This window comes from Teleopsis dalmanni, chromosome 2 (assembly GCF_002237135.1).
Source record: "Teleopsis dalmanni isolate 2A chromosome 2, ASM223713v2, whole genome shotgun sequence".
Lineage (NCBI taxonomy): Eukaryota > Metazoa > Arthropoda > Insecta > Diptera > Diopsidae > Teleopsis > Teleopsis dalmanni.
The window spans coordinates 52,567,170-52,580,813 of NC_051847.1; the positions used below are offsets into that span (position 1 = coordinate 52,567,170).

At 25.6% G+C, this 13,644-nt stretch overlaps 1 protein-coding gene across 1 annotated transcript; it reads left to right on the forward strand.

Moving 5' to 3' along the window:
- Positions 1–426: 426 nt before the first annotated feature.
- On the forward strand, positions 427–6,019 carry LOC119674543 (pickpocket protein 19; the record flags this gene model as incomplete). The annotated part of the gene is made up of 9 exons (XM_038085687.1): positions 427–700; positions 784–1,318; positions 3,090–3,212; positions 3,265–3,414; positions 3,486–3,627; positions 4,237–4,290; positions 4,358–4,496; positions 4,551–4,660; positions 5,847–6,019. Coding segments are annotated over exons 1-9 (1,695 nt in total), but the record flags the coding sequence as incomplete, so codon positions are not given.
- Between the last annotated feature and the right edge of the window lie 7,625 nt (positions 6,020–13,644).

Sequence of the window (13,644 nt, forward strand, 5' to 3'; positions counted from 1 at the left end):
CTAAAGAACTAAGACTATAGAGAAATAACTACTAAAGTCATATTAGTATCCAATTAGTATAATAAGCCCCCTTAATTTCGTTTTTGAGTTACACACATGATAATAGCACAATAAATATTAAACACAACTTACTTAAGAACCGATTCTATAGTTTTATGCAAGTTATAAAATGGGACCATCTATGAAATACAAGAGAAGCGATGACAGCTAAGATATTTAAGATATTTAACTAAGAAAATCAAACAAGAATAAAGCAATTAGGAAGTTTATTTTTTATAAATAACATTGCGTGATTTTTGGTTTCATAATCAGAAAGAAATCCAATCATTTTTGGTAGCTTCTAGTGAAAATAAAATTTGATTAATGGTGCAGTATTATACACGTATTTGTTAAATAAATACAGCACTTAATTATTCATTTAACACTATTTAATGGCTGATTCCTTTTGGATTATGCTTAAAATGAAAGTGTCATCAAACGTGAACGCACCTCAAAGCCACTCATACATGGCGCATCTGAATGAACTGCAACTCTTCAAGAACCAAGCGTACAAGAGAAATAAATTGCAAACTTTTGAAGCAAAAAAATCAAAAGTTTCAATAAAAAAAATATTGGCACATCTTGGAAAAGAATATTGTGATATTTCATCTCTACACTGTGTACATTATTTGACTGACAATGGAGTGCAGAAATTTGAAAAGTAATTAAAAGTCTATAAACTGCTACATAACATATTATATCATATATAAAGTTGAACTTTCTCTTATTTTGGGTAATCCACAGAGCAATTTGGTTTCTTATACTTGTGGCAACATCTATAGGTGCTATATTAACTTACTTTGAACTGGCCGATTTATATTACACACAGCGAATACAGACAACTATTATGAATTCGGTCCATCCAATATTCTACATCTCATTTCCATCAATTGCCATTTGCGCCCGTAATCGCATTAACTATGAACGTCTAAGTGCAGCTCGCTCGCTTTTTCTGCCTTCCAATGTTTCTAAGGAGAGCATAGATGTTTTTAACACATTTTTTGAACATTTTGAAGATTTGAGATTTAATAAAATTTCTCATTTGGCAAGACTCTTCAACAACGCAACCACTGAAAAGCAACTATCGCTTATAAAAGATGTTAATGTTCTGGAAGTCGTAAACTTTCTCTCTTTTACCTGCGAGGAATTATTTTCAGATAAGTGTTATTGGCGTCGAAAGTCATATAATTGTTGCGATTTATTTACCATGGAGCGAACCGAAGTTGGATTTTGTCAAGTTTTTAATTCCGTGATTGATAAAGGTAAAAAGGAAAGAAAGGTAAGCTCAAATAGATACTTAAACAGAACTTAAATTCTTCTTCCAATTTAACTGTGCTTAAACGTAAGAAAAGGGTAAAGACAGGTTAAACGTTAAAGAATAGGTTAAGATAAGTTGTGAAACTGTTTACAATATAATAATTTATTATCATTGATATTTTTCTAATTGGAGTATTATAAATTTTACTAATACTCGTACCACTCGTAACACAGTACTTGAGGGAATATGCCGTAGATACGAAGATTTACATAGGTAACTCTGACTCACTGAAGTTATGGGCAACGCCATTGACCGATTTATTTTATATAGTAGAAATAGTTAAGTATTCTAGTACTATGTTGCAGTTAGACCATAGCGTATTTAGATATAACGTACAGAGACAGTAGTAATCAAGGGAAAATAAAAATATAGAATGAGAAACCCGACGAGACCCGAAGAGAACGAAAAGAAAAGTTTCAGAAATATACATATATAGATATGAATATATTTATTTTCTTATTCTTATTTAAATTTTTATTCTATTATTTTTGTGAGGTGTGATTAATTTAAAATCATAACAGTATTATCTAGTGAAAAACTAAAAAACTATATAATTCAATGAACAAGAATCAGTAGAAGATTTCAGTGAGATAACGTTCACAGAATGCTTGATATATGAAAATTGCTTTCCAGAGAATTATAAATAAAAAAAAAGAAACTGAAAAGGCATCATCACTGAATAAAAATCAGCTAATATTTTAATAATTGTAGTAGTTTCAGTTAGTTTTATGTCAGATAATCGATCTGATTTTTAAAAAATTTGAAAATCTTAATAAACTTCAAGACCTCCCACTAAACAACAATTAAAGCTTCGCCAAAGGTTCCAGATGGTTTTAAACTTCAAGTTTTTCTATTACATGATAGCACAATGGGCCCATAGACCTAATTAGATCCGCTTTGGATCGCCGGTATAACCTAATCTAACTACTTAACCAGTTTAACAAGTCAGTTAAATCGTGTTTCATCGTTAATTGCTTTTGTTATTATGAAAGACATATAGCAAATTTTGCCAATTTTTTGGTAGCGGTGCTAATGAAGTTATGGCTATCACACATATAATAATGGCAATGCTTTTATATAGCCTTTAAAGCCATTCTGTAGCTCATATTTCAAATGGCATGCGTATATTCTTCACGTGTGAGGTTGTTATCGTTCCAATGAAAAAAATTTAGTTAAGTCTATAAAATTTCATTTAATTCTAATCGATTAAAAAACCCAATACATGAATTTTACAATTACTTATACAGTATGTCATTTAGCTCGTTCTGGATTTACTGTGTTAAAGTTTCTGAAAAGACGTTGCCTTAAGGTGGACTATCTTATATGAGTACGAGAAATATACTGAAATAGACCCCTGTTTTAATGGTTTATTAATAATTTTTTTGTGATTCCAAAATTAAGAGATATCTTAATGGTGAACAGCTTTACCACACTTTTTAACCTGTAATTAATTTAATTCAGCTGTAATTAATTTAAATGGTTTGGGTAATTCTTGCCTATGACAATTAACAAAACAAATTTAAATAATAATAATGACTCAGTTTGTTTTTATATAAACTGGAATTTGTAATTTTTTTTAAATGTTTAATAATCAAAATTGATCAGCGTGCTCTTATCAAGTGTTATATGTATAGATGTATAGATTATCAAATTAATTAAAAATATAAGTACGTGTTGAAGTAGACTGTAGATTAATAAAATGATATTCATTATCAAATGCAATATATTTTAGAAAAATGATAAATACTATCCATACCATAATGCTGAGTCTGGAGAAAGTTCCGGTTTAGAAGTGGATATCATATTGGATGAAGCAAAAATGAGACCAGGCTTCAACGCTACCAATGGTGTTTATGTAAGAAATATCTTATAGGACAAGTATACAGTTTCATATGAATTAATTTTAGATAATGATCAAACAACCTGAACAATGGCACAATGATGCGAGATTCATAAATTTCAATACATATACAAAAATTGCTATAACAGCACAGCTAACCGAAACGGAAGAAAGAGCTCGAGTTGTTCCAGTAGAGGAGAGAAAATGTTTCTTTGAAGTAGTGTTTTATCAAATATAGTATTTTGGTATATTAAAATGTCGTTTCTGTTTATACTTTATTCATGCTAGGATGAATCTCATCATCCCTTGTATAAGAAAATACCGGAATTACTTTATTGGAGAGGTAATTGCCGCACACGTTGTCATCAGGAATACGTAGTTAAATATTGCAATTGCAGTCTTAGTGTATTTTTTCCAAAATCCAAACAAGGTAAATGTAATAATTACTTCTGTGTGGGTAGCTTACCAAAATTACCTATAAAATACACGAATTCTTCATTGAGAAACATTTTAAAATTACTTCTAAAAACTAATCAATGATGTTATCAGTTCAGGCACAGACAATAAAATTGGGTGATGTAAGTCTCTCCATGATATCACAATAGCTCACAAAATTATGTGAGTTCAAATTGCTTCCAATAATGAAGCGCTACAATTATGTTTTTAATGTTTTTTTTACCTTGTTTTACCCCGGGACTAAGTTAGTATTACTTCGAGGTAGTGCACCTGCCAGTCATTCAACTAATCACAGGATCTTTTCAGCAAAAATTACTATGCGATCCCAGTTTGTTTTAATTTCATTCATTTTTCATTTTTTCCGTCTACGTCCTTGAGCAGAAAGCACCAACTTGCGCCGCTAGAACTTCTCGTTCCGGTACCCACTTATTGCACTCAAAAAATGTGTGCTCTGTGGCATCATGCTTAGCTCCGCAATAATGTTTATAATAATAATAATAATAATAAATATTATAACCTTATGTTGATTATTTATACAAAAAAACTATCACAGCCATAATTTTTTTTATAAAATATCGAATAGATAATTTCACGGACTGCAGAGCTACGGACTTCAAATGTATCTATACCCACAATAGTAAGTAGATTTAATTAATTTCAATCATTTTATCTGGTGTTTAACTTTATGTCATTTAATATTGTAGATATATTTAGCTCAGAGCATCACGTATTTGAAAGTGAATATATCGATGATGTAAATACTGAATCTATGATCTGTAATTGTCTCAATAGCTGCAATCAGTTGATCTTCGACTATTATTTTACCAGCGTACCACTGGAAGGGTAAGCAATAAGTTCTAATTAATATACTAATTAAATTAAATGTCTATCTTTTAGAATCAATGGCAGTGATAAAATTAAAATGATTCACCTTGACATTCACTATCAAACAGCAAATATCATCAAGTACAGCACACGAATGCGCTTTACATTTGTGGAATTATTAGGTGCGTTAAAGTATTAATATATTTGTAGTTACATAAATATATCTCTATATCATCCATAGTAAAAAGATCAAACACATCGATATCTTTGACTAACATATTTTTTTCACTAATTTATGCTAAGACTAACTGATTGAGAGTTTCATGAGTTTTATTAGTTTATATCTTTACCCAACCAAAATTATATATAGCTTGAGTTCTCAAAAAATAGATTATAGCATGTGTAATTAAAAAAGAACAAATGAACATGTAATTTTTATTTTTAATAACTTAATTATTGGTTTTCAAAAGTTTGACTCTCCGCTGTAATGGTCTATATGGACTAGGCATTTCAATTCTAATTTTAAGAACACAATAGAAATTTGGATAGGATATAACAATGTCATATATAAACCAACCATGTCTCTCACGCATAAGTTTCGTCACATAAAAAATTTTTTGTTGTTTTGATATACCAGATATCGTCTAATATCGATAATATATGACTAATGTTGAGTACGAATCTAGAGAGATTATATGTTTGGGACACTCAAATCATTATCAATAAGCAATTGTTCTTATATAAAAATTGAATTTACACTCCTTTTTAATCAACAACCTAGCATATTTGTGGTTTTATAATCAAATTTCTATATAAAACATATAAATGAACCAGTAAATGTGATGAAACACTATACGATTGTGAATATGTTAGAATTGATGTACAATTCATGTAGAAACTCTATAGTGACATACTGACATAGCATACTATTATATCAAAATTTATTTAGCCAGGTCAAGAATTTACAGTAGCATATTTAGTTAAATTACAAACTAAGTGTACACCCATTTCCATAAATAGCTAGCTACCTGATATTTAATATATATATCCCTGTTATAGGTCTGTTTAAAATTGATAGTGTAACATAACTGTTCCTTGGAGATTGTTTATTGAAGGGTTCAGGACAATTCTAGAAATATTTGCCAAGAATATTCCAAACAGATAACTGTGTAATTAAGTTTCAATCGCAGAGGGACTGATATTGATTATGTTTAATAGGTTTAGAATTACTTCATTATTTAACATGTAAATAAAAAATAGAAATATCAGAAATATCTTCTAATTACAAACTCTTAAAAACTTAACTTTAATTTTTTTTTTTAATTATTATTTATAACAAAATTCAACTTATTTTATATTCAATTTCAGCTAGCTTTGGCGGCATAATAGGACTTTTTCTTGGAGCCTCATTGTTAAGTGCCATAGAGTTGGCTTATTTCTTGACAATCGGTGTGTATGCTCGTCTACGTAAGCAGTATAAAAATAAACCACTTCCAGTTACAACAGTGAAGCCTACATATTATCAAAATGATTTAAATCCATATAAAAATAAAATTATTAATGTTAAATTTTAATAACTATGAATATTATTAAAAATTCAAATTTAAAAATAAATTACGAGACACTTATTCCATTACGCTATATGTCGATGAAGTCTGGTCTTTTTAAATCATTTTCAACTGTTAAGTGATTAATGTTTAGTGCTTATGTTTTCAGTATATGCTCCAAGCTTGTGTGTCGGTTTTCTCTATTAATTGCAAAGAGTGAGGTGGATCTTTCAGATCGAAGTTTCTGTAAATCACTCTCGGACACTTCGTAATAGGCACAAATTAAAATAGGTCAGAAGCAAGTTATTCCATTATGCTATTTATCGTTAAACTTGATACACGAAACAACAACTATACGAGTCATTATGCATCGTCTTGTACAGGATATAGTTGGATTATGGTAAGTAGAAGATTGTCCTTTAATTCTTTATTTTTAAAAACTGGCAAAAACCGTTCTTGGAATCATTAAATTTAAACCCAGACTTTGGGCAGTACAAGCTTTAAAGCTTTGTGTAGCTTTCCCATGAATTTCAACATCTTTATTATACTACGGTCTTTGTTATGATGTCTTTATAATATTACGGTATTTGTTTCTACGCCTTTAAACATTACGGTCTTTGTAGCAACGCAAATAATAGTGTGGACACAGTTTCTAAGGTGGAAGCATCTAGATCTCATTCATGCAGCCTTCATATCCTACTAGCTAACAATAGAGGGCAGCTTTTCATATTTTTCGTATCTGTAAAGGACTCGTAGAAATGAAGATGCAGAGAGAACTGTCCTTTGTAAATAAAAAGTTACATTTTTTTATAAAATTTAATAAATATAATAAATAAAGAAATGAAATAAATAAAATAACTGAACTGTGTAAAGTACACTTAATATTAAACGCAAAGACCGTATTACATATTACGGTATTTGTTAAGAGTAAGTAAAGAGGTTGATACATGTCTGCCTTCAATTAGTATCACAACTATCTTTATTAAAATTAAAATAAATAAATAATTATTTCATTTTACTTTAATAAGTAAAATTTAAAAAATAGAATAAAAAAATATTTTTATTACTTTAATAAGGAACATATATACATAAACATAGGTAGAAAAAATTCAAGACCTGAACTAACATTTTTTTAGGAAAGCACTCATAGAGAAAATGATTAGTAAAAAAAAAGATATATTTTATTAGAAATTATTTATTTAAAATTTATTTTTTCAGCTGTAGCACAACTTACAGTAGATCTTGAAATTAGCTATCAGGAAACATCATTCATATATCATTCAACAATAAGAACCGAAATTATATTATATCACTTTTTAATCATTATTTATTGAGTTAAATTGCTTATGTGAGTTTACTATTAGTCTATGCAAAAAAAAAAAAAAATATTCTGTAAATTCAGCAAAAATAAAAAAGTATTATGGCGATCTTAATCAATATCAAGTATTTATTTGTGATATAAACATTGTCAAACAGTCATCCCATGCGCCTGCATTAACTGATCACCCCAAAAAACATCCAAACAGTGACTCAAATCATTTTGAATAATCGTATAGTTAAGATCAGTGAAATGACTGATATATTAAAGATAGCAAAAGACTAGGCGAAGTTGTGCTTATAATGTATATAGTTTTTGTTCATAGTGGACTAAAAATTGCATCTTTTTATAGTACACTAGATTTAAAGTATTATTTAAAGTATTCCGGTGATCATCTGATTGCAAGAAAAAATAAAGTGGTTGGTCCAAAGCGAAGAAAAACTCTCACATTCGCCTATAGTATTATAACCTCCATTTTGTATGTTGAAAGAAAGAAAGCTCCAAATTAATTACATCAAATAGTAAATATATAGGCCATATATATATTATATAAATATATAAGGACCCGAGTTCGATTCCTGGTACTTGCAGTCTGAAAAATAATTATTTACGAATAATTAAATATAAGAATTATTTCCAAGACCACTGATGAAGGGTATTTGGCAATACTCGAAACAGCTGTATGGTCAGCCAAAAATTCAATTAATTAAAATAATTTAAAAAAAAAAAAAAATTAATTTTTGTTGTTGTTTCACTTCTGTTCGAAAACCTCTTTATATAAATATATAATATAATAAATATATTGTAAATATAATATAGGTCTCATATAATAAAAAAAATGACTTCTTTTAACAAGATAATTCTGACAATGCATATATCACAAATCATTGATTATGATGGTCAAACTACATGGTAATCGTGAATTAAAAAACCGACGAATGTGGTACTCAGTTTACCTTCTTCTGGGTACAGACACGTACTTCTGGGCTATACAGAATAATTGATAATAATAATTATTATTACTGGAATGGAATAATTACTGTCACCTGTAAATTTTTTATTAAAGAATAGTGTTGTAAAAAATACTTACAAGCTTTGGGTAAACGAAAGTAATTGCTTCATGAAAGATATTCTTTAACATTGAAGTTAATACGGCCGCAACTCTATAGTAAAGGAACGAATGGAATTACTCAACATTCCAAGAGAGGATACTTTTAGGGTCGTGGGTAGCAAAACCAGTCACTAGTTATTTTACTGGCAAACTAAAAGTACGCTTTTGAGCAAGAAAAAAAAACATTCTTCAAACATTTCTATAGCTAATCAAATCTAGCTTACAACAGTGTCAGCCTCTAGAGCAAATAAGTTCTAAGCTCGCTTACAAAAGTGTTCAACTCTAACATTAAACACATCTTGATTTTTTTCAGGGCTTTGATATTGTTCCGTATATGAAATGAGTTAAAGTTTAATGTTGAGCAGTCGTATCACGGTATATTCCTAAGGTCTAAATGTAATGGTCAGTTAAGCTGACTGCCACAGTATGTTGACCTAACCCAACCTAACTTCAGTCTAAGAAAAAAGTGATTTCAATTACACTGTCTTGTAAATATTTTTATCAATAAAAACAAGAATTATTCTTGGTGTTTTTTTATGTTTTTAATTTTATTTATAATATTCTTGTTAAGTTTAAAGAATAGATAATTAGTTTTGTTATATTGTTAAATTGTTAGTTTTTCATTGTTTTTGCTGTTGTTTAAGATTATACAAATTAACATGAAAAATGAAAATTACATAATTTCCATTAATATACTTTTATTTTATGTACTTAAAATTTTACACATATCAATATTTTGCATTTTGTTTTTAATAATAATAATAATAATTATTTTTTTTTTTCATTTCTTTGTGTTGTTTTTAAAAGTTAAATTCAATGTTTATATATATTTATACTCTTCTACTTTATAATTTTTTTACCAATACTTGCAAATGTTATTCACGATTTTTTTTTCTTTTTTGGTTTTGTTAATTTAATTAAATTTGATTTTTGTATTTGTATTTGTTAATATTTTTTCTTATAATATTACAAAGAATTTTAAGAAATTTTTGCATTTAAAATAATTTACCTACGAAATGGATTAAATTATATTTTTACACACAATGAGCCAATTCTGCTCTGCTACTTTTCAACGATAAATTTCAAATATTCACCATACGGCATACAGCATAATTTGTTTAGCGATCATGGTGAATACAGAATCGTGGTGTATAAAAATTTCAGTGTTATTCAGTACAAAACTTAAGAAAATGCAAAGCTTAAAAGCTTAAATGATTGAATATTTCAAAGTATGTGAAGTGGTGAAAAGATAAGTCTTTTTCAGTGAAAATTGATTTTATATTTGTTTCATTATTTTTAATTTTTTTTTGTAATTTATATTTTTGTAGATATAAATAAATATTTTATTTTACACACACACAAATTTATAATTTAATTATGTTAAAGATATTTATATTTTCTTTTGTATTTTTTTTTTATTATAATATAAATTACTAATTATATAATTAATTAATTTTGTAAAGCTTTATTTTTTATCTATTATATTTATATATTTCATTAATTTAAACTTAATCTTTTTGTTATTTATATTATATATTTTTAAAATTTAATTTTGTTTTTATTTTTTATAATAAAAAAAGGAAGAGGAGACGAAAACTCGTTGCTGCATTCAATTTGCTAAGTGTTCCTTATATATATATATATATATAATTATTTTAATGTAAATATATATATTTAAGTTATATATTTATAAATGTACTGTGCTTATGAGTAGTTAATTTTAAATTTTTAATTTTATTTTTATATATATTACCATTACTTAATTTGTTAAAAAATTATGAATTTAGCAGTGTAAAACTATTACATACATATACATATATTTATACTATATATATATATGCATATATACAATTGTTAGATACACAAATTTTTTTGAAAATGTTTGTTTAATTAAAATATAGGCTAAGAAATAATAATTAAGTTTACTTAGAAAAATAATTTATTTTGTGTTTCACACTGCAATAGAACATTTGTGTATATATAAATTTTTTTATATTATTTTAATATTATTCTTTAGTAAAGGTGTTAGATTTCTTTTTTATATTTATATAGTTTTATAGATCTTTTTTTTTTTTGTTTGACTTATACGTTTTTTGTTATAATTTAGTTTTTTAAGCTATACTTTGAAGGCTTATAATTGCTTTTTTTCCATTTTTGTCAATCTTCAACCATATTAAAGAAAGGTTTAGTATAAAAAATTTAGTTAAAAACGCAAGAACCTCACATTTAATAATTTTTATGAAAGCAGAGTATCACGTTAAAGAGACTGAGAAGTATAATTTTGAATCCTTCCCGCCTCCGACTGTAGTTTGATTTTTCATTTATCCTTTAGCCGTCGTCTTATAGAAATGTTACAAATGTTTTATCTATATATAAACATTATATGTATGACTACTTTATATTTAGATATATACTATATATGAAATAATTCATAAGTATTTTATATCCAAATTTAAAATACATATACGAAGGTCAAAGCCTGTTGGAGAAGACATGTTATTTTGTTACCTTTAAATAATAGTACATCTCTATAGTTTGCAAATACGGATTCAGTAAATGAGAATATATTATTATAGAGAAAGCAAATGCAAATATTTAGAAGATCAACTAAATTTATAATAAAATTAAATTAAATTAATTTAATTTACATTTTTATGTTTTCAACACACTTGAATAGGTACAGTTTGCTAATGATTTTCATATTATTATTAATTTTATTCTTTATAAAATACATTTTTGATATATATATATATAAATATATTCAATTTGTATGTTTTTCTAATTTGCATAATCGGTAATACGTATACCATATATGTATATATAATATATATATTTGACATATTTATAGGTGGTTGCACATTTGAGGTTTTAATAATTAATTTATTGATTACTAATCTTTGTTCAATTATTGAAATTGTAAATTAGCGGTAAAATTAAATGTAGGAATGAGAAAATAGAGAATAGAGTTTTAGGTAGGTAGATTGAAAATGGACCCAATGAAAATGCGAGTCCTCACATAAAGATATCTTAAAAAGTTCTATTGAAATGTATACAAGTATATGAAAACTCCAATGTATGATAATTGAACATTTTGAAAGCATTTATTCCCCTTTTTCTACTTCACTTTTGTCTCCACCATAAACTATTCAATAACATAACCATGTATAGTCTAAATCTGTTTGAAAGGATATCTGTAGCCAACATAGTGAGAAATATAAGATGATCTTTGTACGGTTCGACCTATTAGAAAATTTATATATTCTAAAATTTTACTGTCTGAAGAACCTGATAGCTGCATGCATATGGAGAACATGTTACTTTTTGCTCGAATGGTGGTAAGTTAATTTCGATATAAATCAGCTATTTCTGGTAATATGGACCAATGGAACTGAAAAAAAGACCTCAAATCATTTCTCTTAATGGTTAAATTTTAAATAAAATTCCAATTCGATTCGTTTTTGTTATGTATTTAATAAAATTTTTCCTTTCAATCGAAATTATGCTTGCTAGAATTACAATGAATTTTTATTGTTTATATGTATTAATAAAAGTTGATTTTTTAAACATAAGTTATAATTATTTTATATTTAATATTATTTATTTGTTTGTTGCTGTGTAATACCACACCAATTAAATGATAAAAACGTATTTTTTACTTTTACATTTACTTTTCAAATTGGGAAGAAAACTAATTTAATTTAATTTATTAATTAAAATTTGTAGTTATCATTTGATTAAGAATAATTGAGATTAGTTTATTCAAGTTACATCGTATCATCCGGGATATTATATTAAATTAAAAACTGTATTTAATATTTTATTTAATAGTAATATAAAACCAACAGGTAATAGTTCCTAAAAAATAAGTAATACAAATTAAAAATTAATTAATTTATAATTAATAAAAATCATTTTAAATTAATAGAAATAATTTTTAATTAATAATAATAATTTTGAATTATTAAAAATAATTTTTAATAACTAAATATATGTATATTTTTATTTAATAAAAATAATTTCTAATTATTAAAATAATTTTCTTAATAACTAAAAATTATTTTTAATTACTAAAAATAATTTTTATTTAAAAAAAATGTTATTATTTATTTTATTTAATAAAAATTATTAGTATTTATTTTAATAAATATTATTTCATTAATAAAAATATATTTTTGATTAATAGAAATATATTTTAATTAATAAAAATATATTTTTTATTAATAAAAATGTATTATTAATTAATTAAAATATATTATTATTTAAAATATATTATTAATTAACATATATTTAGAATTACAAAAAATACATTTTAATTAATAAAAATATATTTTAAAAATACATTTTTATTCCTTAAAAATACATTTTATATTAATAAAAATTCATTTTTAATAAAAAAAAACCGTTTTGTTTATTAATATTATAATTTTACTATTACGGTAGATTACATTATTCATGTGTCCAAACTCTCAGTTATCTACTGACTAGAGCTTCGTACCTGTCATGGATCCATAACCATTTTCATGGTTACAGACCCATGCCCAAGTTGTATTACCTAATGACAATACCTGGAGACACGGTAATATTTAATGAAATATTATGAATAATATTAAAAGTAAAATATTCATTCAATAAAAGAAACTAAATTAAATATTTAAAAAACTAAAAAAATGCCCGGTGATTTCCGTCTTTAGCAGCTGCAATTGTTTTGTTGCACATTTTTTTCAGTTTCAGAAGGGAAAAAATAATGGTGGAAAAAAACCCTTTTTCAAATTGAATCTTAATCTATATTTCTAGCTGACAATTTCCTTGGATGTATTTAGTATATCTACAATTTTAAATGTACATTAATTTTAATTCAATCTAATTAAAGCCTATAAAAGTAGAAAATTATTAGACAAGTATAAATTTTGATTATTTATATTAAAAAGACGAGAGTAGATAAAAAAAAAACAATATAGAAAGAATAATTTAAAAATATTTTCGATACGAAATTAAATGAAAACAAAAAAAACCTGAAGTGCATATCCATTTTTTTCTGATTTTCTAATCGATTCTCAATATATAATATAATATAATATATAATATATAATAGAATATATAATAGAATATATAATATAATATATAATATAATATATAATATAATATATAATATAAATATAATATAATATATAATATAATATAATATATAAT